General features: G+C 45.1%; 1 protein-coding gene across 1 annotated transcript in view; it reads left to right on the top strand.

Moving 5' to 3' along the window:
* Nucleotides 1-24,845, top strand: part of COL5A2 (collagen type V alpha 2 chain) — a 383,714-nt gene that overhangs the window by 175,227 nt on the left and 183,642 nt on the right. The window contains exons 3-4 of the mRNA XM_078680359.1: nucleotides 7,285-7,317; nucleotides 11,936-11,989. Of these exons, the coding sequence (XP_078536485.1) occupies nucleotides 7,285-7,317; nucleotides 11,936-11,989 (87 nt within the window). The remainder of the gene's footprint in view (nucleotides 1-7,284; nucleotides 7,318-11,935; nucleotides 11,990-24,845) is intronic.

Raw genomic sequence — 24,845 nt, 5'->3', positions numbered from 1 at the left:
GGATGGCCTATGACTATTTCCAAAGGTAAATCAAGAATTTAAGGATGCTGATGGTGACGCTCTAATGAGCATAAGCAAGCAGCCCGGTAGCAGGAAGCAGCGTGCAGCTGTCAAGTTCTCATAAACAATTAAAACAAAAAAACTTAATGAAAGATAAACCAGTGAGTGGGTGGAAGGTGATTAGATGCATGGAGGTGAGAAGAAAGACACAGGAGAGGTAGAGACGGGAGAGTGCGTAGAGAGCAATGATCTCTCATTCGGTGCTAAAACAACAAGCACTGGCAAAACCAGTACGTCTTGGCATTTCAAGAGCTATTGGCTTTGTCAACATTTAGCTAAGAGTATTCACTGGCTCCTGTTTTAAAAATGTGTGTTACAAACATGTTCTGAAAAATGGAGTGGGTGGATTAGCTGGGTTGGGTGGAGTTGGGTTGACTGGATTGAATGGGGTAGATTAGATTGAGTGGGGTGGATTTGATTTGGATGGGGTGGATTGGGGTTGGTGTGGTGGATTAAAGTGGGGTGGATTGGATTGGAGTGGATTGGATTGGGTTGGATTGGATTGGGTTTGAGTGGCTTGGATTTGAGTGCAGTAGATTTGGTGGGGTGGATTGGACTGGAGTGGGTTGGGTTGGATTATATTGGATTGCAGAGGGGTGGGGCAGGGTGGGGTGGATTGGTTTGGTGTGGAGTGCTGTGGATTGGATTGGAGTAGAGTGGATTGAGGTAGTTTGGAGTTGAGTGGACTGGACTGGGGTGGATTAAGATGTATTAGATTGGAGTGGGATAGAATGGAGTGGATGAGTGAATTGTGTGGCAGTCAATTGGATTGGAGTGGAGTGGATTGGAATGGGGTGGATTTGATTTTAGTGGGTTGATTGATTTGAAGTGGGGTGGGTTGGATTGGAGTGGGGTGGGTTGGATTGGAATGGGATGGATTGTGGTGGGGTGGGTTGCATTAGAGTAGGGTGGGTTGGACTTGAATGGGATGGGATGAGTTGGATTAGCATGGGGTGGGGTAGATTGGAGTGGGGTGGGTTAGCCTACAGAGAGGAGGATTGGAGTGGGGGGATGAATTTGGGTGAGGTGGTTTGGAGTGGGGTATATTGGATTGGGGTGGTTTGGATTAGCATGGGGTGGATTGGATTGGAGTGGGGTGGGTTAGGAAGGAGTGGGTGGTTTGGGATGGAGTGGGATGGATTGGATTGGAGTGAGATTAGGTAGATTGGGTGAGGTGGATTGGATTGGAGGGGTGGATTGGATTGGAGAGGGGCTGATTGAATTGGAGTGGGACACATTGGGTTGGAGTGGGATGCATTGGATTGGAGTGGGGCAAATGTGTTTAGAGTGGGGTGCATTGGATTCAAGTGGGGCAGATTGTTTTGATTGGAGTGGGGCAGAATGTATTGTATTGGAGTGGGGTAGACTGTTTTGGATTGGAGTGGGGCAGATTGTTTTAGATTGGAGTGGGTCAGGTTGGTTTGGATTGAAGTAGGGCACACTGATTTGGACTGGAGTGGGCAGATTGTTTTGGAGCAGATTGTTTTGTATTGGAGTCAGGCAGATTAGTTTTGATTGGAGTGGAGCAGAATGTTTTGGATTAGAGTGGGGCAGATTGGAGTGTTGCAGATTGATTTGGAATGGAGTGGGCAGATTGTTTTGGATTGGAGTGGGGCAGATTAGATTTTGGCAGATTGGAGTGGAGCATATTGGATTGGAGTGGGGTAGATAGGATTGGGCTGGTTTGGTGTGAAGTGGATTGGATTGGAGGGTGTGAATTGGGATGGAGTGAGGTGGAGGTAGAATGGAGTGGGTTGGGGTAGATTGGGTGGATTATAGTAGGGTAGAATGGAATGGGGTAGTTTGGAGTGGGTTAGATTTGGGTAGATTCGAGTGGATGGGGTAGCTTGGAGTGGTCTGGGGTAGGTTGGGATGGGGTAGAGTAGATTGTGGTGAAGTGGGGCATATTGGGGTACATTGGGGTAGATTGGAGTGGAGTAGATTTGGATAGATTGGAGTGGGGGAGTTGGGTAGATTGGATTGAGTAGATGGGGTGGAGTGGAGTGGGAGATATTGGGGTAGATTGGGGAAGAATGGAGTGAAGTAGATTGGAGTGGAGTCAGGTAGATTGGAGTGGAGAGGGGTAGATTGAAGTGCAGTGGGGTAGAGTGGAGCAGTTTACATTAGGGTGAAATGGGGTAGATTGGATTGGAATAGATTGTGTTGAATATAGTATTCTAACTTGCAGTGAAGTAGTGTTTTTTGGAGTGGAGTGGAGTGTGGTAGATTGTAGTGAGATAGGTAAGAATGGGGTAATTTGGAGTGGGGTAGATTGAGGTGGAGTGGAGTGGGGTAGATTGGGTTAGATTGAAGTGGAGTGGGGTAGATTGGAGTGAGTGTGGTTGGAGTGGAGTTGGTTAGAGTGATGTGAGGTATATTGGGGTGGGATAGATTTCAGTCGGCAGATTGCATTAGGATAGGGTTGATTGTAGTGGGTGGATTTGATGGGGTAGATTGGAATAGTGGAGTTTGAAGTGGAGTGGGTGGGGTGGACTTGGGTTGAGTGGATTAGATTAGATTTGAGTGGGACCGATTTGAGTGGTGTGTGGTAGTAGTGAGTGAAGTAGAGTAGGATAGCAAGTGTGGTAGATGGAGGTAGAAGGTGTTATATAATCGGTGTATTAGAGTAGGTAGAGTGGAGTGGTGTAGAGTGAACTGGGGGAGATTGGAGTGGAGTGGGATATAGTGTGGTTGGATAGGTTGCACTGGAATTTAGAATGGAGTGGGGTAAATTGGAATGGAGTGGGGTAAATTGGAGTGGAGTGGGTTGGATTGGCGTACATTAGAGTGGGCTGGATTGGGGTATATTGGAGTGGAGTGGGTTAGACTGAAGTAGATTGGAGCAGTGAGGTAGATTTGAGTGGAATGCTGTTGATCGGGTTGGAGTGGGGTGGGGTTGATTGGATTAGATTGAGTGGAGTGGGGTATATTGGGTGGGACAGACTAGGAAGGAGTAGATTATAGTAGGGTAGATAAGACTGGGATGGGGTAGATTGTAGTGGTGTAGATTGGGGTGGAGTAGGTTAGGTTACAGTGGAGGGGGTAGATTTGAGTGGAGTGTGGTAGATTGGAGTGAAGTAGAGTGGGATAGATTTGGGTAGAGTGGAGTGCAGTGGTGTAGAGTGAAGTGGGGTAGAGTGGAATAGGGTAGGGTAGATAAGGTGGATTGGAGTATGGTAGATTGGAGTGGATCAAGTTAGATTGTGGCAGATTTTGATGGAGTAGGGTAGATTGGAATGAAGTGGGGTCGATTAGAGTGGAGAGGTGCTGGATAGATTGCAATGGAGTTTGAAGTGGGGCAAATTAGAATAGAGTGGGTTAAATTGGACTGGATTGATTGGAGTGGAGAAGAGTAGAGTGGTATAGGGTAGATTGGAGTAAAGCTGGATAGATTGGGGTGGGTGGGTTGGATTGGGGTACCTTGGAGAGGGCTGGATCGGGGTACATTGGAGTGGATTGATGTCTAGTGGGTAGACTGAGGTAGATTGGAGCAGAGTGGGATAGGTTTGAGTGGAGTGCTGTAGACTGGGTTGGAGTGGGTTATATTGTTGGGGGTGGGATGGGATTGATTGGGTTAGACTGAGTGGGGTATAGATTTGATTGCAATAGATTGGAGTGGGGTAGATTGACGCAGAGTGGGGTAGATTGGGGTGGGATGGGGTAGATTAGGCTAGAGCGGGTAGATTGGGATAGAGTGGGGTAGATTTGGCTAGAGTGAGTTGGATTAAAGTTGGGTATATTGAAGTGGGGTAGATTGGAGTGGTGTGGGGTGGATTGAATTGCAGTGGAGTGGATTGGGGACACTTTAGTGGAGTGGGGTATATTGGGTTAGAGTGGGGTAGATTGAAGTGGGGTAGATTTAAGTGAGGTAAACTGTACTGGGGTGGGGTATATTGGGGTATGGTGGGTTGGGTGTGTAAGCTGATGTGGCGTAGAATGAAATGGGGAAGACTGGAGAGGGGTAGATCGGGTGGAGTGGGATAGATTGGAATAAAGTTGGTTGGTGTAGATTATAGTGAAGTGGAGTGGCGTGGGGTAGATTGGAGTACATCTGACTGGAGTGGGATAGATTGGAGTTGGGTACAGTGGATTTGGGTTGGTGGTGTGGAAGGGAGTAAAGTGGAGTGGCGTGTTGTGTCATTGAGGGAGTGGTGTAGATTAGAATGGGGTAGAGTTGAGTGGCGTGGCGTGTCGTTTCGCAGAGGTTCTTAGAGTAGAGAGACATGAAGTGGAATAGCATGTTGTAGAGCGACGTAGCATAGAGTAGAAGGGCATAGAGTGGAAAGGCATACTGTGGAGAATGCATGGTGTGGTAGTGCACTCCCATTACACATAACACATTTTCAATTGAAATCACCATTACATTTGCACTGAAATTCGGTTTTGCCGCACACAAATGATAATGTGTGCAAATTCCATCACCTAGTGTATTAAGATTTATTTTGATCACATTCAAATATTTGTTTCCACCACACTTTAGAATTATAAAAAAGTGCTTTATTTGCACTAATTCTGAAATGTTCTGAAATATCAGCACAGTTAAAAGATTTTGCTGTGTGCTAGAAAAATAAATATACTACACCCTCTCCTTTTACATGGGTATTCAGCAGGATTATCACATACATTCTCTCACTTTAATATAAGAGGAAAAAAATAAACACCAAGCTCCCTAGAAGGGAGAGCCTGACATTTGACCACTGTCTTTGAGTGCACAGCAAGTGTGATAGGATAAGAACAAGATTTAGAGACCTGTTTACAGAAAGTGAGTACGTGGAAGAATACAGTAAGCAAGGTTTAGGCAACAGGAAGGATGAATTCAAGCTGGACAGCTTAAAGCAAATAAAGCCAGCAAATATAAAGCTAAAAGATGTGAGTTACAAACCACAAAGACAATGGTAGGCAACACGTGGAATGCATTCCTAGGTCAACTTTTTGAAAGTTCCCAAGATGTCTTTAGCAAACCAAACAGCTGTGCTGTCTGGTAGGCTGTGACCAAGAAAGGGACATCTGGCAATGAGCATTTTCCAAAAAGAGACACATCCATGAATCATTAATTTTGTACACGTTTTGTGGGGTCCACAAATTCTCAAAGACAGGCATGCTACTAGCAATGCAGATGGTTTCTGGCTCACACAGCATGCCTGTCTGGCGACTATGATAAAATGATAGCTGAAAATATCATATGCACAGGAGCACGTAATTCTATCGGGAGCAGCCCAGTAGCACTTTTCAGTTACCAGCCATGTCTTAATAGAAATTTTAACAGTGAAGGAAGTGGTTGTATGGTAGCATGGTCAGCAGAGACTGAATTTTGGAGCCAGGAGGCCTATCCAGTGGCATAACACATGCCCGCAGCCCCTGCAGTGTGGGGGCCCCCCAAGCTCCAGGGGGCCCGTCAGCTCAGTACTCCAGCCAGAGAGCTCCTGATTTAGCCCAGAGGGGGCCCTTCAACTTAACTTGCAGGGGGGCCACCTCAAATTTCATTGCGTCACTGAGCCTATCTCAGGGTTAAAAAAAGAAAATACAAGTAAAAAAGAGTAAGAGGGACAGGAAGGGCAGGAATGGTGAGTTGAACGAGGGAGGACTTGAGGGCTTTGAAGGGGACGATCATGGGCATGGGCACTACTTGTTTAACTAAGTCACATCTGCAACATACGTGGGTGCATACTAAGAGTCATGGACATCCCTCTCAGTCAATAAGTAAAGTCAACTGATCACAGTAGCCAAAGCCTGCACAAAATCACCTATGTAGGAAAGCATGTGTGTGTGTGTTTGTACGTGTTGACTTTGTGTATGTAAAGTCCACATTTGTAAAGCGCACAACCACCCGTAAGGGTCTCTAGGCGCTGGGGGCCGTCGGGAAGATTAAGCGAGCTATTGCCCAGAGTCACATGGTGCTGGGCTGACCTGCCGCCGGAGCCGGGGATCGAACCGTGGTCCCCAGATTCCAGCGTCAGTCGCCCTGGCCGCGGCGCCACACCTCATCCCACTATGTAGAGGCATGAGGTCTCGCCAAATAGCAAAGGCAAGAACTAAAAAGGGGACCTATAACATAAACGATATAGCCAAATTATTTGCAACGGCTATTATTAAGTCACAACCATAGATATGTATAATATTATATTTCCATCTTATAGTGGGGAATAGTGACTAGAAGTGAAGAAATAAAATAGTGCCAATGGCACATTGGTTTGTGATAATGCGGCTTTTGATTTTAAAAAAACTGCCCAGTCTAGTGTACACAAATATTCTACTGCGTAATAGTTTTTTTTGCAATAATTTCCTACATAGAATCTGCTCGTGTACATTTTTTGACGTTTCGATCGTGGCAGAACGTTTGAAATCGTGAGTAAAACCGTTTGCCCCTATTTGTCAACTCTATTTGCTGTCTGTTATGTACAGAAGCTATTACTGATCAAAACAAACGTGTTCATTTCAGGTAATCGAACCAATAAAATTCAAGACAAAATATCATATCTTAATAACAAAGGTGATAGATTTAGTAGACAGCGTAATGTATAGGAACAAATCACGTATATTAAAGTTGGAACCAATGTCAACCCCAATAACAAAGTTCTTATATACATAAATGAACCAGAACTAGACAATCACGGATTGGAAAGCCATCCATTGGGTGAGCTTTAAACTTTTAGAATTCGCATATCAAGAATGCACAAGATAAATAAAAAAAATAGAAATCACCCGAAATTCATTGCTAGTTTTCAAGCTAATAGTGCGGCCGCATGCATTCAAATACACTGTGCTCTCATAAGGAGAACAATGCATACTTTATTTTGATGGGAGTAAAGTGGACACAAAAATAAAGTGAGTTTATGACTTCACATTATTAATGAGATTGGGGAAGAGGAAACTAAACGTAAAATGTCGAACTAATTTTTCAGACACATTTTAGATATTTTAATAACTTTATTACAATAACATGCCTACGCCACTAGCTCACATTTTAGTATTTTAATTCATCACTGCAAAATATCCTTTTGTCGCTGTTCCGAAATACGACTATAGCTCTATTGTCCTTTTCACCCCAGTTTTTCCTTCAAACCTGAAAACTCCATTTCGCAGGCTGTGAAAAGCGCTAAAAATCCCACAAGTTGCAATCTAGATGCAAACAAATATCAATCTCGTAGCTGCCTTTGTAGGTGTATGCATTGCTTGCAGTAAATGTTTTTTTCTAATTATTTACTTATAAATTCTTTTTTGTAGGTTACAGGAATTAGAGGTCGACCAGGATCAGCTGTGAGTATTTTTTTTTGTTTTAAGCATAATAAGGAGTATTCCACTTGCATTATTTCGATTTTGAAATTCAGGTATAAAGGGATGCTTTGTGATTTTAGTGGTCAAAAATGGGTTCCAAAAACTATTAAAAATGAGCAAACTGGCTTTTTCTTCCAAACATGATAAGGGGCATGTAAAAAATGATGTAGCAACTAGTGCCTGTAATTCATTTTAGTACATTTACAAAGCCGTTGGCCTCAAAACTTAGTGATTTTTTTATACTGTGCGGGCTTTGCAAACTGCTAAGTTTGCAAAGTCTGATGAATAGAAATTGGCGGTTAAAAAAAGGGATATTGGGCTGTAGCAGGTACTTTGCTGTTGCAGTCAGCCACATCTCATATTTTCCTTCAGCCCCATGCCTTGTCTCCTTGCTCCACTGTGGTAAGTGTAAAGGCAGGATGCCCAGCATCATGAAATGTTGCAACAGCCTGGCAGCCATTGGGATTCCATACTGCCACTATGACAACACAATTATCTGCATATTGATGATCTGTCCATGTCCAGTTCCACATTCTGCCACAGTGAAACAGGAAACTGCACCCGTCTTGGCCAAAAGCATGGGAAATTCATAAAACGTTTCCAGAATTCATCTGGCAACATGGTCATGAAACAATCTTTACCTATCCCATAGCTATAGCACTGGGCAGTCTTTATATTCTGAACTCTTTGTCAAAGCATCCTGTATGATGGGATTACGTTAGCAGTGGATTTGTACTGCAGAGACTTCCAACAATCATGTGCAATGCCAAGGTCTGTCATAAAACTGAAAGGCCCTCTTCAATCACTGATATGTTTAGACACTTAATCCCTCATCATACATGTGCTCTGTCACACATTGTTGCAGTTGTATATCAATTCATCCGCCAACAAAGCACTCTTGCATCCACCCATTTACTCATCCACAATAAAGCAAACAAATGTATTCAAGATAAATGTAAAGGATAAAAGTAGAAAAAAGAAAATATACTGCCCACAAAAATAGCCAAGCATACATTTGTAATGCAAAAATAAAATTAAATATTGTAGTGACATATTGTAGTGGGAAGTTATTTTGCATAGTATTGTGAATTGTGTATCATTGTTTTTAAAGTTCCAGCAGAGCTGTCATTTTTAGAAGCAGCATGTTGGCCATCTTAGAATTGTAAAAAGCAATGATACACTAGGCATAATAACATTCCACGATTACTGCTCAGAAAACATTGCACTGGCCAGCCATCTTTAAATGCTAAATATGTGCAATATATCAAGGTACTGATCCAAGGAAGCCAAGATAAGTCTTCTAAACAAGATGATTATGTAGGAACAGTAAAACAATGATACACTATGGACAATTTTAATTCCAAGATGACCACGGGGTTTAGAAGTAGTGACCACCATGAATAAGGGACACAAGCAACGAACAGCAGGCGAGCAAACCAGTAGACCTTTCTGGGGAGCTGGAGAATACTCTAAAAAGGTAAAGAAGACAATAAATTAAATGGAACCAGTGAAAGAAAACATAGGTAAATACTGTACTGGACAACCAGCTCTAGCACAAAAACACACTCATTTTCAGCCTGGTGAGCACATGTGATCAAGCAAAATGCCATCACACGGATGGCTATAGAGCTCATGCCAGAAATGGGCTTACCGATTGCCCCATCCAGTGTGACGAAGCAATTTAGAGTTAAGGCATTTTATTTCAGCTTCGGCCCTTGTAGTTAACAGTGGTGGGTCCGGGTTGTGGGGGGATTAGTGGTGGGGCCGGCTTGTGGGTGAATTCGGCAGACGACCACTAGGGAAAATTAAATAAACGATTTTTCATTGTCTGTCAAAATCCCCCCACCCCCACCAAGCCTCACAGCTCTTACCTGCATGGGCCGCTGCTGTCTGATGTACATTTTCCCAATGACCCAATCAGGCCTATGGCCTTTATCACTGCCTTGTCACCATATCCAACACAGGCCTATTGGTGGTTGTAATACTTTGTAGGGTATATTTAAATAAAATCAATCAGAACACAAATGAAAACAGCATATTTTCTAATAAAAACATATAGGTATTATACTGAGGCTAGAATTAATACGTATTAAAGCTTCACTTTGGATCAGTGGTTAAATGCTAAATTGAGAAATGTAATTAGGCAATAAAACCATTCAATGGATCCTTGAAAAAATTGTGGGTAGCCTCCTTTATTGTCCTGATGTTAGCTGCTCTTAAGGAGGGTCACAGATATTTCTTTCGATGATATAAAAGTTTAGGACATGTAAATGTATTTCGATTTATATAGCGCACGAATCACCCAGGGGTCTCAAGGCGCTTGCTTAGGGAACCCGTTCTGGTATTCCCCTGTGAGATACCCCGACAGGGTATTCACAAGGTGAAAGCCAGGCATCCCGCCGCGAGGGGCTGTAGTGGAGATTAAGCAAGCTATTGCCCAGAGTCGCAGAGTGTGAACTTGTGAGTCGAGTAGGCACCGGAGCGAGAATTGTCGAGTCCGTGGAATTTTTTAGCCCAAGACCCGCTGAGGCGGGGAATCGAACCCTGGTCCACGGCTGATCTCAGCTTCCGGGTCTGCCGCCTCTAACCACTGAGCCACGCTTCTCCACTTATTACTCCAAATATTGTGCTCAAGTGTCTTGTCATACTGAGGCCTATTAAATTCCGTATAAGCTTTCACACAAAGCAAACCCCAGGCATACAGCCAGAATATTTTAAATATACACACAATTACAGTTTGCAAAGAAGATGCTCCAAGGGTGTTAACAAAGATTGTCGAAGTGCAAATCTACCTGCAGGGTTTGTCGAGGGGAAACCATCACCGAAATGTTTTGCCTATCATATTTTTCTGTGAGAGTTTGTGTAGCACAATCTATGTCTACAAGCTTTAACACAGTGCAATAATAATCGACCCTTAAAGGCCTATTGGCATACTATGTTTGTCAATATTTGTCAAAATAAAAAGATAAGAACTACAGCTTCTGTCATAACATTTCCATTGGACTAATCAGGCATGTAGCCTTTATCAATGGCTTGTTAGCATAACCAACTAAGGCCCACTGCATTTTGCATAAGATTTCCCATAAGACAGCCATTGATATACAGTCATAAAAATACAAATATGTACAAAATTACAGGTGGCAAAACAACATGGATACTCAAACCAGGATTCTCAAACAGGATTATCAAAGTACAGATCTACCCTAAGGGTTTGCCGTATGGGGTAACCAACAGCAAACACTATGATAATCTGTGGGATTCCATATAAAATATATTAGTTTACAAGCTTTAACACAGTTTGATGACAAGCTATCCTTAAAGGCCTATTTGCATTACCACTTGTTTTTCACAATAAATAGGTCAAGGCTACTGCCTTTTCTTGTGACTTTTTATACCGAACAGATCAGGCCTATAGCCTCATTGACTTAGCACCATACTCTGCCCAGTCCCTCTTTATTGAGCAGAAGCTTTCCCACAAGACAAGACAGAGCCAAGGCCCTCCCTCACTATTACTTCTTAAAGCTGATTTTCTATTGAAACATAAGGTCTTGCAACATATGCTGTCAAGCCAGACCTAAAAAAGGAGCGATCTCCAAATATGTTCCCTCGAATAGAAGAACAAACATGCACTGCGCCTATCGAGGAAAGGTATTGATGAGATGGTAAATTGGAAAATAGGGGTTAATTAATGGTAAATTATGTTTCACTGAATGACTGAAGCAATAACTAAGGACCTATCCACCCTCAGATTGGGTTTCCTCTTGCAGACAGTTCACCAGCTTCATAGAATGGCCATTGGAGTAATTTTTTCAAAAGGGCAAACAGTGGGGTGCCCTTTGCGATTACCTACAAAGCAAGCCTGTAAGTTTATTGCTGTTTACACCGGTTCGGGTTCCCTTTCAATTAGGAGGAGTAAGCCAGTTTCCAGGGCGGTCAAGGAGTGGATAAATACATAGATTGGTGAACTCACAGCAATTCTATAAATCCCTAACAAAGGTGTATGTATTTTCTGTTCTTCCTGCCGCTTGTCATTAATGGGTCATTAGGGTTTTTCCAGTACATAGATACATTAGCAGCCCAGTTTACCAACCAAAATACTGGAGTGAAGTAACAGATAACTTTGCTTTTCCTTAGGAGGAAGGGGGCTCATGCAAATAATTGCCTAAACGTATCCAGCAATTATTGTCTTGCTACTTTTTAGCAAAAAAATTGCTAATCCTTTGGAAACTTGGCAGAGCTTGCTATGGAATACTTTTCTCATTTTGTTCTACGCAATTCGCTGAACATAGACTTTTGGGGCCAAGTGCCGGTTATTGCGTCCAAATATTTGCCGACTCTGAGTCGCACTAAAACAGATTGAGCTTCTTTGTGTGAAAATATGACCTTGCAATGCCTCTCAGATTGCTACAGACAGCTGGAGTTATCAGTCATGGAGTCATGATTAATCAGGAGCACTTCTGAAATAATGTGGAATAAAGAAATGTGCTGGTCTTGTCTAGGCACGTTGTAGTCTTATTCAGTCAACACAGTCCTGATCATATAAAAGTGTTTCCGAGTTTGGAATGCTGTCTCTTCATTATTTCTTTCCTCTATAACACAGGGACCACCAGGCTCACAAGGACCGAGAGGAGAGAGGGGGCCAAAAGGAAAATACGTAAGTGATTGTGCCCAAAATACCACCGGGCGTCATGTTGTATAAGAATTGAGGCTGTTCCTAGATAAACAGTCAGAACAACTACATTTTGGCCCTGGGGAACAATGAAAATGTGAAACTTTTATTTTATTTATTTATTTGTAGAGTTGTTTTACATAGTAGTAGTCATGTGGTTTACATAATACATATTTGGATAGACATACAGGCAAAATGGATGTACATAAGTGAAACACATGTAGGTGTTATGATCCTTAGCTGATACATTATTGAGGTAGCCACAGCTTACAACTATATGAATTGTTTTAGCAGTGCATATTAGCAGTACATATTGGGGTGGGCATAAAGACATAATGGCAGTATGTAGGCGAAATGTTCAAGGCATTCCTGTGGTAGAGAGAGTTTTTAAAGATATTGGGGCAAATTTACAAGCCTCTTGTGCCAAAAATGCATCACTTTTAAGATTGAAAAAGTGACTCAAAAGTGGCGCAAGGGGCTTGTAAATCTGCCCCATTGTTTTAACAGCGTATAGTATTAGCATCCATTTGGGTGGCATAAAGACATAATGGTAGTACGTCAACAAAATGAATGAAGGCATTAGGTTGCTATCTTTAGTTGCTAGTCTCCATGCATAAAGCTGTTTCATGACTGAGGTGTTCTTTCTTCCCTTTAGTGCAGTAAAATGCCCGGGAAATGCACCACTTGAGGAGTCAGTGTGAATCCAGGGACGTAGATGCAGGGTCACCCCTGTGATTGTTGCAAGTCCTTTATAGGGAGCTTCTTTAGGGGTATCCTGGTCTCACAGATCTATAGCCCTGTCTGATTAATTGCAAACTGGAACAAGCATGGCCTGTGTTCTTGGTTGTATGTATGTGTGAGTTAATGAGGGGTGCTCCAGGTGAACTTTGGCACTGTCCTTAGTGATACTTGTAACAGTGTGGGGAGACAGACATGCACATAGCTTCATACACAAAACCATTTAAAGTCACAATTTAGCTGGATGTTCGGCAAAACTGTGTCTGTAAATGGGTTAGTTGAGTTCATCCACATTGTAGTAGCAGGGCACACTTATGTGGTGGATGAAGTTAGATCTGAAACCACAAGATAGCATCAAATGAGCATGTTTGATAGAATTGTAGAACTTACAAGTAGTAGAATGGAAGGAGGAAGCTGTGGTCTGATGTTAGATTTGGACTCAGTTTTAAAATGAAGATCTCTTGGTGCTCAAGTAACACATTAGAAGCAATTTCAGGTTATAACTTCGTGCCAAGTCTTTCTGGGAATCAGCTGGTGCTTCCAAGGGGGATGTTCACCGCTGCTTACATTTGCTACCTCCTGCACCATATTAGGAACCTTGATATCTCTGGCTGCTCATAAGCCTGTCACACTTTGACCTACCTTGAAGACTGCAGCATTTGATTCTTTTTCTCACCTTTCTCATAATTGTCTTAGCAAATCATCACTGTTCGAATATAAAGACATGGGAGAAGATTGCATTGTACCATGAACAAAAAAAATTGTAAACAAAGTTTCATATCAAGAAAATAAAATATGACAGACTGCCTTGGTGTAGCACTTTGGGCTTTGTACTCTTTAATATAAAATAATTAGATCAAGAACGTAAAAAAATTAAAGTGCATAAAACTTAGAATAGATATTTTATGTTCGAGAAAGCTTGATTATCATGTTACAAAAATAATAATTTTATAAATGTGCTATCTATATGTATCACTAATGTCTGAATCGCAGGGTGGATCAATTGGCAAATCAACCTGAAAATTAGGCTGAAAAGAATCAGGCTATAAGTTGTGATCTGAGCAACATAGAACATTCAATGTTGCCAGTCTGTGCTCAATATCACACAGAATTGGAAAAACCATTTGCCCTAATTTTGTTGTGAAGGATGAATGTTACCACAGTTGCTCTTATTCGCCTGGTGCTTGTGGTTCAGCCTGGTTAACGCAGGAAGAAATACTGTGACTGTCTGTGCAAGGACATTAACGACCTGAAGGTCCGCCTTGAGTCTGGCCAGAGCAGTGTATGTCTGCAGTGACAGTAACCATGTGAGAAGAGCAAGCGTCAGAGCGGGGCCCTGGAACTGAATAGAACAGTGGGTCACTAGAAGCAAACGTAGGGGCATTTTATCTAGGAGATGCGAGAATTATCGCAAATCGCGCCTAGCGCAATTTACTCTATCGCTGGATGACATCGCCGTGGTAGCGACGTATCGTCAACGTTTTGCCAACAGGCGATGTAATTCCAGCGATACAGGCCGCTTCCCAGGAATAGCCCGTGAAATCCAGCGATGATTTCACAGCGCTATGGGGAAGCTTGCTGATAAGGGAGAGTGGACCTAACCTGGCAATCCACCTCCCATTATCAATATACCTAAGTCACTTTTAAAGCAGGCTTTACGTTCCTGCGATAACCGCGTTTAGCGTGGTTATTTATATCGCTTCGCGGGTCTGCTGCATGGCTTTCTAATATCGCGAAGCCGTGTTAGCGAGCATTCCTATGTTGTTTTACAAAGGAACGCCTACTTTGCATGTCATTAGCGATATTGATCGCTGACATGCAAAGTCGCCAGGAAACATGCGCTGACGCTAGTTAGCGTGTCCTTGATGATATTGAGATAATAAAATCGCCATTTTTTTCAGCGCTATGTGCCGAAAAAGCGGCGATATCTCTCTTTATAATATGCCCCTTAGAGTCCAGGCAGGATCTGCGTTAATCCTTGACTCAGTATGGCAAATTTCTTTATAAATATTCAGCAGCACTAGAGCTGTACTAATGCCATCAGTGTGTGCAGTGAAATCAGAAGCAACGTTTGACATCAATAAATCCGCACTCTTCACTGTATAATTAGCATATTTGACTTCATGCCAATCTAGTTCAGAACATTTTGGGAATGGGTGTTCCCGAGACTGTGACCTTCAAAACCAGAAAACTGGTTTTGAGACCAGCAGTGTCTCTATAAGGGCGTCATTGACCATGTTGTCTGTGAGCGAAATGGGCTGCTCAGTTTAGGAGAAAAGACAACCATAGGTAGAGTGCAGTCGCCCCTCACGTCCGTGGCACTGATAATGAGAGCTTCGCCACTGGAAATAAAGGACCTGATATGGAGTTCAGAAGAGAGGTTACTCTGTCACAAACGTGAAGGATATCCCGTCCACGTTACTGCAAGTGTATTATATCCCATGGCAGTTGTAATAATACAGTGGGCGGAGTATCTGTCCCATTTGGGATGGACCCATCCGACGAACTAAAGCCCTGTAAGGGCCCTTCATATGCAACATGCAAAGTGCAGCTCTCCTTGCATTTAGGAGCTCTGTACTACTGGGAAAGTTTGATTTGTTTTTAATGTCTTTCAGAGTCTACACCTGGCCCACAAGAGACGGAAAATATTTTAATGAAGGAGGGAAAAAAAAGAAATAACAAAATTAAAAAAGAGAAGGAAGAGATAAATTGGCATGAGGGCAAACAGAGAGACGGAGAGAAAGTAAGCGGAAGAAAAAGAGAAAGAATTAAAGAAATAGAATAAGAAAGAAAGAGTTAAAGATGGGGTGAAAAAATTAAGGTAAAACATGAAATAAAGGGAGAAACCGGGAAAATAAGTGAAGCAAGCAAAACTAAAAGTAAGAAATGCACCGATAATGAATTGGAGAGGCCTGAGACAGAAAATGAAGCTAATAAAACACACAAGAATGAAGGAATGGAATGATAGAATAAATGTAAATACGAATGAAAAATGGAGAGAGAAATAAAGAGAAATTAAAAGACAAAGAAAATAAGAAAGATAACATGGGGTAGCTAAAAAAAACAAAAAACTAAAATAAGGGCGAAAGAAATTGTGTTTTTTAAGATAAGAAAGATTAAACAAAAGAAAATGGTAGTGAAAGAAAGAAAAGGGAAGAAAGAAGTAGTGAACTCTTCAAAAATGAAAGAAATTAAAACCTGAAAGAAAGGGAGGAAAAGAAAGAAAATGAAACTTGGAGGTAGAGGAAATAATGGAGAATGAGAAGAATGTTTCAGAAATGAAAGCGAGAAAGAAAACGAGAGCAATGTATTTGACTGGACGACCTGACAAATGAAGGTGGCCACAACAGAAGTGGAGGCAGACAGAACAAGCATTTGCAATGCAATAGGTCTCGCAGATGTTAGAGTTTGAGCCATTGGCATTGTAAATGGCACTACCTTTTATTTATGTGTTGGTTTTTAAAACGTAAATAAAAGGCATGCCTTTTATTTAACGTTTTAAAAACCAACACATAAATAAAAGACATTGCCATTTACAATGCCAATGGCAGTTTCCCTATTTCAGAGAGCAAATGCAGGGACAGAGGTCTGCTGTCTCTTACATTTACTTTTTGGGACAAAAATTCAGTTTTTTGATGGCCGCACCACAATAAGCTAAAATCAGGTCTACGTGCTCTTCAATATTTACTCCCTAGGACACTATACATTGGTTGAAAAACGTACATTATGACTCACAGAAATGTAATTAGATTGTACAACAATTAAATGTTAGCGAGGACAAATATTGACAAACCTGATATTAGTTACAAAACTTATTTTTAAATGTAACATTTTATGTTGGTATCTACTTTACATAGACCTGTAGCAAAAAACAAAAAAAAACAAATGTTGAAATAATTATGTTATCTTGAACAATATTACGAAAGTAGCTGTGATTAATTAATGGCTACGATATCTTCACCCTTTTGTTGGTTATTAATGTTTCCCTGGGAGAGTACGTACAGGAGTATAGATAAGTAAGCAAAGAGAAGCGACTAGATGTCTCCAGATTACACTCAAGGGAACACGTAGCAAGCAAAGAAATAGAACTTTTATGAACACCTTACTGAGTGAGACTTCAACCTTATCAACCTTCAGTAAACAAAAGTCCAGTGCAAGGGTGATAAACGCCGTAGAGGCTTGCTTTTTGCTGGAGGAGGTCCACACGCCCACTGTATTATAGAAGTCTTTGGAAGAAGTGTGGGCTTTAGTTCCATCAACAGGCAGCTAGAGTTGTTTTAAACAAACTCACAGAAGATATGTTTTTCTCATATAGAAAATTTGGAAAAATAAAATAAATGTAAAAAAACAACAACAAAAAACACAGGTGAACAATTCAACCTGTGTTGAAATAGAATTGGCTGACTGAGAACGCCGCTATTCCCCCTACACTGAAGAAAACCACTGTGTCGTGCTGGGGGATGTAGGCTGCGATTTGTGGTCTGCAGCCGGGGTTCCCCCACACAGGAGCAGGGCTCGACGAGTGTCAGGAGTCGGGTGCCACAAGCGGGAGTAGGAGCGTGGTCTCCCTACTGGAGGCTACTGGAGGCCCCAGAGTGTAGTGCCCGGGTGCATCCACGGAGGCGCCCCAACTAGGTTGCCCTGCTCCTGCTCTTGTGCACCTCTTGCTCCAGTGTGTGTGTGCTCTTTGCTCCATGCCACCCTGTGCCCACTGCTAAACACCCGGCCGGTGTCACGATTGAATAGTCGTGGATCCGGACCTGCGGAACTTAAGCAAGCACTATCGGCGATACAGTGTCAGCCGGGAGTCATTGTCCCCAGTCAGCTTGCTTTTCTGTACTTTAGCCCGAATACGTATTTGAGCAGCGGCAGGGAGGAAGATAACTTTGTGCATATTACTCATGCTCCAGAAGTATACAAATCCCCTATAACCCAGAGGAGGAGCCCAGAGGAGGGGTCTGGGAAAGAGTGGTGAACAGTGATTATAAATCTAGTCACAATCTATCCCCCCTTGACGAAGATGGTGATTAATAAAAACTAAAAACATACACCAACAAGTGTACCTAATGGCTTAAACGAGGCAGCTGCTATTGCAGTCTTTCCTCTCTGTCCATTGCTCCCCCACCCCTCACTCCCCGTTCTCCTTCTTACACCGTGATATGTCCAGCGCCCCTGACGATAACGGGATCCGGTGCGTATCTTAGCAGGTGCTCGTCGCTAACCACTCGATTGCCCCTCTCTCCCGTCGCAGCTGTCTCCTCTTCGTCCTCATCCAGCTCGTAGATGGTGTCGAAGTCCGCCATGTTGGGCAGCAGGACGCTCATGACGTCGGCTGCCACCGCGAGGCGGCGTGTATGCGCGAGGCGCTGTGACGAGCAGACGAGGGCGGCGGTTAGAGTTCCTTGGGGGGGAGGCGCATGCGCGTGGCCCGCCTGGCTTGTTCCTTTCACGACCACGCGCCCAATATGTGAGGAGAGTAGTGCGCTGGGTCCGTGCAGTAGCTACACAGGCACGAACATAAAACAAGGAGAGGAGGCAGCCTGGTGCCCACCTACCTCTCTGCAGGAGCCGCCTCCGCCGCTTCCAGAGGAGCCGCCGCAGTCCCGGCTGGAAGACCTGGACACGCTGGCCACAGTGGTGCGAGCCTGGTAAGGGGGGGGGGTGAGTTTGCCTGTATGTGTGTGTCTGTGTGCCTGCGTGTGTGTGCACGTGCGTGCCTGCCTGCGCGCGTGTGTGCCTGCCTGCGCTCGTGTGTGTGTGTGCCTGCCTGCGTGCATGTGTGTGCCTGCCTGTTCACCAACGCGAAAGCGTGCGCGTTCACGAGGTCAAATCTCCGGCAGGAGAAGCTCGTGACAGTCTGCTGTCCACATTCCCCCAAAAGTGATTACATAAGTTGTCTCGCATAGACAGCAAAAGCTTCGCTTTTGCTTTCGTCTAGCGAGACCTAAAAACGGGAAATGAGAAGTAGCGACCTAGACATCCACAGTAAAGAGATGCAAGAGGAAGGATTGGACCTGGAACAGAAACAGTGTTAAAAGAAGTTGGAAAAAGGAGATGGAGAGAGATAGACGCTTGTGTCAGGAGAGACACACATAAAGAATACAAATGAGAAGAGGTGGATATTATGAAAATAAAAATTCAGACCAAGACAAAAATTTCGAGAATGAGAAATGAGGATGAAACTATGGAAGCCGAATATTAGAAGTGGAGGTGAAAGTACAAATGAGAGGCTGAAGTGAGAGAACAAGAGCACTAGAGGTGACGCTTATGGAGAAAAGAGAGACCGAAGAGGTAGGGCTGGAGTAATAATGAAATGAGCAGGAAACTGGAAAAGACAGAAATGAGAGAGGAATGGATTGAGGAAAATGAGAGAATTTTTTTAGGTGCAAGGGATAGATATCTAGAGGAAGAGGAGAGAATTATAGTTTGCAAGAATGAGGTAGGGAGAGGAAGAATTGAGAGGCAGCGAGATAAAGAAGCGGGCATGAATAGGACAGGAAGGTCTCAGGAAAAAATAAATCTGTCAAGGATATGGGTGAGACAATTGGGGTAGACATAATGAGAGTAGGGGAACTGGCCAGATATATAATAAGAGAGCGAGCACGCGGTTGTACTGAAGGTGTAAGTTAACCACGGGGAGATTGCGATGGGATGACAACGGGAGGTGAAGTGTTTAAACAAATCCTCCACCAGAGCTAGGCGAGCAAAGCAAGGTTTGAGTCTAGCTGTGACCGAATGTTTGGCGCTGGCTCGACCTTTGACAATGTGTACTGGCTCTGTAGAAACAAAAAGAGCCAGTCTGGGGTCCTACATATTGCAAGATATTTCCCTTTCTTTTGCCTCCTTAATGCATTTTTTAAATGAAGAACCATCAGGACACATTCACGCAAACTTACAATCCAAAAGGGTGTGTTTCACCTTGGACGTTTGACGTTTAAGCAAATGTGCCTGCCAGTGTCTGCAGCTGAGGCTCCCACCTCCAGATGTTTCATTGAAGACTTGAATTTACTGAAGAGCTCGCCTGTTTAACAGACTCCACTGGGGTGTCGAGGCACTCCTAAAATCACTTTATTTGTTAAGGCAGGGGAAGCCAGTAAAAATAAGGTCCCACAGTCCGTAAATTATCTTTGTGCTTTTTTAGAAAGCTGTCTTGTGTCAGATCGACTTAAAACGTGGCTGGTGTATTTACAGCCTATTTGTTACCTCCCAATGGATTTGACACAAAAGCATTGCCCTTTGTTGTTTGGCACGTTAGAGAAGAGTATATAAATTCAGGGGCTAACTAGAACATCTGGGTTAAAACGTGTCTCCCTCACTGGACCAAATATTGTGATCTTAGGTAAGTCAATTTACTTCAGTGCCACTTATTTCCCTTTATGATCATATTTGAGATCACCTTCAAAGTAATTCAGTTCAGGAAGTGCCCTATACAAAAATCTTTCTTGTATATTTTTATATGGATTAGAATGTTGCTGTATATGTAAGGATACATTGTCGTTTGTATTAATCCACTTTCCTGGCTACACATAATACATTTCCCTAGTTATATGTTTGTTAGTCTTTGGTTATCCTCTCCCCCATTTTTACATTTTACATTCCACTTAACAACTTATTGCAGCACCTGCCAAGTTAAATAGGTTTAGGCAGGGTCAACAGGTCTTGTCTTTAGGACCTATTGGTTTGCCAATGTTTTTTAATGATACTGTGCAGTATGGCGAAAAAGTTCTTAACTTAAGACATCTTATAGACAGCGTATTATTCCACCCTGTAGTTTCCCACCACCGAAAAGAAATTAAATTGTGTTTTGCTCTGGCAGGAGTAGGAACTCATGGCTTTGCAGAAGAGAGAAGTGGGTTGCAGGGGTGGTCTTGTTTTTCATATGGGAATTTGATGAAGAATCTAAGGTGGTCTAACAATGTTTTTGGCATACTCTATAAAATCATGAAGACTTAGTCAAGTATAGTGCTAAATGACGTTTTCTCAGGCCTCGTTTTCTCTCTCTGTGGAGCGCCATGCTCTCTGCCGGTGACCATGTTAAGGACCACTGCGCTCCACATCGTGACCGGGTGGGGTAGACAGGAGACTTCCACCTCATGGCTACAGCTCTTACAGCTAGAGGCAACGAGTGGTCTATTGGTGGACTATAATAGTAAATATTGAATATTATCTCTAAAGGGACCAAGCCTTTTTTTGGATCAAGCTTTACTAAATATTAGGTAAACCTAGCTTTTCACTGAGTCATCTAGACCAAGGCTTCCCTTTTCCCTTAGGACTTTCGCAAGACCATCGATTAGGATTGGATTGATGTACACTTACCCCCAGGTCCCTCTGTCCTCGACACCTTCGTCAACAAGTGAGATGTACTATCTCTCTGACAGAAAAAAAGAAAGAAGGAATGCTGGACTTACCCCCACCCCCCTCCCGCCGGGAGTACAAAAGGGTACGTGACCCAGCATTCCCTCTGTTCTTTTTTTTTGTCATTCTGACGGATGTGTTTGGAGCGCGAGGAGCTTGAAGACGCTCCCGCGCTGGACTTACTTTGACGATTTTTCTTCTGGATCGATCTGCCTCTCCCTCCCTGCCGGGCTTGGGGGGAGTGGCGTGGGGGCTGTTTCGCGCTGGTGTCGGCCGCGCGTGGATGCAGCTCCGCGTAGGTTCAGCGCTCGCCCGATGGCCGCCCCTCCTGGTCTGCCTGGCTTACCGGGGGGCGTGGCCTCCTGTGTGGTTCCGGATTGGCTGTGGCGTGGTGTCTCCTTCCGGTTTCCGCGGCCTGACTTCCGTCCTGAGGGGAGTCAGGCGCTCCTGTCCCGGCATTTGTTTGGTGGACTTAAATGTGGGGCAGTGGTGAGTACCGTGTAGCGGTTTTTGGCGAATTCTGCTTGCTGTGGGGTGTTTGTTGTACTGTGCTTCCTTTCTCAGCTTGGAGGATGGGCAAGTGTTCGAGGAAGAGATGCCATAGGGAGAGGTCGTCTTCCTCTTCCTCCAGTTCTTCTCGTTCTCCTTCTCCTAGGGCCAAGTCCAGGCGCCCTGTTGGGGGTGATGATGCGCGCTTGAAGCACTTGATAAAGGAGACCATTGCGGAGATGGGTGCTGGCAGGGCTCGCAGCAAGGGGGCGGCTTCTGCTCCTGTTTCTTCTGAGTCATCTGGGGATGAGTCTGCGGTTGCAGGAGACTCTGACCTCAAGGGGAAGTATGTTGACAAGGACGCCCTGCCTGAGATTTTGTGTCATGTGAAGGAGAACATGGGCTTCGCGGATGTGGCTGCTCCCAGTACTTCTGGTGGTTCTTTACTGTGGCATTTCCAGAGTTCTGCCGCAGTGGATGTCCCGGTGCACCCCTTTATTAAGGATGTTCTGAAGCGGGAGTGGGCTGATTCGGACCGTATTCTGGTCCCGCGTTTTATGGCCTACCTTTACCCCCTGCAGGATATGGCTACGTTCCTGGGTTGTTGGTAGGAGGGCGGCTGCGCTTCTTCCTGGACGCCTGGGTTCAGTCCTGTTCCGACGCTTGGGTGTTGGACATCTTGCTCGAGGGTTATGTGGTGGAGTTCTCTGTTCCCCCCCCCAGACTCCGGTGTCCGCCCGACTCCTTGGCCTGCTTGCCGATCCAGGAGGTCTCATCTCAAGGGGTGGAGGATCTTCTTCTGAAGGGGGCCATTCAGGAGGTCCCTCCTGCGGAGGTGGGTCGGGCTTTTATTCCCTGATCTTTCTTGTGCCCAAGGTCACGGGGGGTTACCGCCTGGTTCTGGATTTAGGGGTTATGAACAAGTGGGTTCTGCGGATTCCCTTTCGCATGGAGACTTTGCAGAGGGCGATTCCTTTGGTGCTTCCGGGTCACTTCATGTGTACCCTGGATCTTCAGGATGCCTACTACCCCGTCCCGGTGCATCCTCGGTCCCGTCGCTTCCTGAGGTTTTGTGTTCAGGGGCGTCACTTCCAGTTCCGGTGGTTGCCCTTTGGTCTGAGGTCTGCCCCGAGGGTCTTTACGAAGGTGGTGGCTCCCTTGGTCGCCTGGCTTCATCTTCAGGGGTTGATGGTGTATCCCTACTTAGACGACTGGCTGATCCATGCTCCGTCTCGGGTCCTGTTGTTGGAGGCCAGGGAGGTGGTTTGCTTTGCGTTGTGTCAGCACGGGTTCCTGATCAACTTCCCGAAGTGTCAGTTGTCCCCGTCTCAGGACTTGGTGTTCATTGGGGCCCGGTTTCATACGAACCTCAACCGTGTGTTCCTGCCTGTCCCTCGTATCCTGACCCTGGTTTCCCTGGCTCGGCTGTTTCGGGCAGGGGGTTGTTTTCCGGTGCGCCTCTGGTTGAGGCTTATGGGTCTGATGGCGGCGACGGTCTTTACGGTGGCTTGGGCTTGGTTCCACCTGCGCCCCCTGCGGAGTTATCTTCTGTCCCACTGGGATCCTGTGTCTGGGAATTTGGAGTTCCTTCTGCCTGTGTCTCCTGCGGTCCTCCCGACTCTTCTTTGGTGGTCGACCAGGTTGCATCTGTCTCAGGGTCTCCCTCTGCAGCCTTCCCCGTCTCTGGTTTTGACTACGGATGCAAGCTCCCTGTGGTGGGGTGCGACCTTGGGGTCTCGGTCCCTTCAGGGTCGCTGGTCCGTCCTGGAGTTTCGCCGTTCCTCCAACTGGCGGGAACTGACAGCGGTTTGTCGGGCTGTGATGGGGTTTCGTGCCCTGCTCCTGGGTCGGAACGTTCTGGTCCGTTCTGACAATGTGGTGACTGTGGTGTATCTGAACCATCAAGGGAGGGTCCATTCGGCCTCTCTGAACGCTGTGGTTGTTCCCCTGTTCTGTTGGGCGATTCACATTCGGGGAGTGGACAACTTTGTAGCGGATGCCCTGAGTCGTTGCTTTCCGGGGTCGTTGGAGTTGTCTCTCACCCGGGTTGCGTTTCGGCTTGTGTGCGTGAGGTTTGGGCGTCCCTTTCTGGACCTCTTTGCCTCCCGGCTGAATGCGCAGCTGTCTCGCTTCTGCTCCCGATTCCTGCAGGAAGGTTGTTGGGGGTGGATGCCTTGTCGGTTCCTTGGCCTCCGCGCCTGCTTTATGCCTTTCCTCCCTTGGCGCTGATTCCTCGGTTTCTTGCGCGCTTGTGTCTGGAGTCTTGGGATGTGGTTCTGGTCCTGCCCTTTTGGCCTCGGAGGTCTTGGTTTCCGACGGTTCGTCTGTTGGCGATCCGGGGCCCTTGGTTTCTCCCCCTGTCCTCGTCTCCCCTGCGTTCGTCCCCGTCCCTGTCTCTTCTCCGGTTGCGGCTGTCGGTGTGGAGGTTGAGAGGCAGGGGTGGCGGCGATGTGGCTTCCCTGAGCATTTAGCTGTGGCTCTTCAGGGTTCCCGTAGACCTTCTACCCTCCGATCTTATGATCGTCATTGGAGTGATTTCAGTCGTTGGTGTGCGGGGTTGGGCCTTTCCCCTTTGCTGTGTTCCTTGCAGACTGTGCTTCAAGTTTTGTGGGAAGGTTTCAAGAGGGGTTGGGCTGTCCTGTGTCCTGGCCTTCCTTTCCCTTGTGGGATTTGCCTTTGGTCCTTCGGGCTTTGCTGGATCCTCCTTTTGAGCCCTTGTCAGACGTGTATTTGAAGTTTGTTACCTTGAAGGTGGTGTTTCTGGTGGCCATCACCTCTGCTCGACGCCTTGGTGAGTTGGGGGCCTTGATTCTGCTTTCGTGCCTAAGGTCGCTTCTCAGTTTCACCGGGCCCAGGAGTTGGTCTTGCCTGCTTTGGGCCCTGATTTTGATTCCCCGGGGGGTCCTTGTTGGTCCTTGCTGGATGTGTGCAGGGCTCTGCATGTATATCTGGAGCGCACTTCTGCCTTTCATGTTTCGGATTCCCTTTTTGTCTCCTTTGGGGCTGCTTCCCATGGCTGCAAGGCTTCCTCTGTCTCGATTGGTAGATGGCTGAAGCAGGTCATTTCTTTGGCCTACTTTCTTTCTGGTTCCCCTCCTCCGGTGGGTGTCCAGGGTCGTTCTACTAGAGGGGTGGCGGCGTCTTGGGCTGAGGTCCGGGGTGTTCCTCTCTCTGAGATTTGTAGGGCAGCCACTTGGGCTTCTCCCAATACTTTCATCCAGCATTATCGCCTTCCCAATTTGCTGGGTGTGGAGGGCGG

Source organism: Lissotriton helveticus, chromosome 3_1 (genome assembly GCF_964261635.1).
Source record: "Lissotriton helveticus chromosome 3_1, aLisHel1.1, whole genome shotgun sequence".
NCBI classification, from domain to species: domain Eukaryota; kingdom Metazoa; phylum Chordata; class Amphibia; order Caudata; family Salamandridae; genus Lissotriton; species Lissotriton helveticus.
The sequence above is the reverse complement of the archived record's forward strand: the minus strand, read 5'-3'. Positions and strand labels throughout refer to the sequence as shown.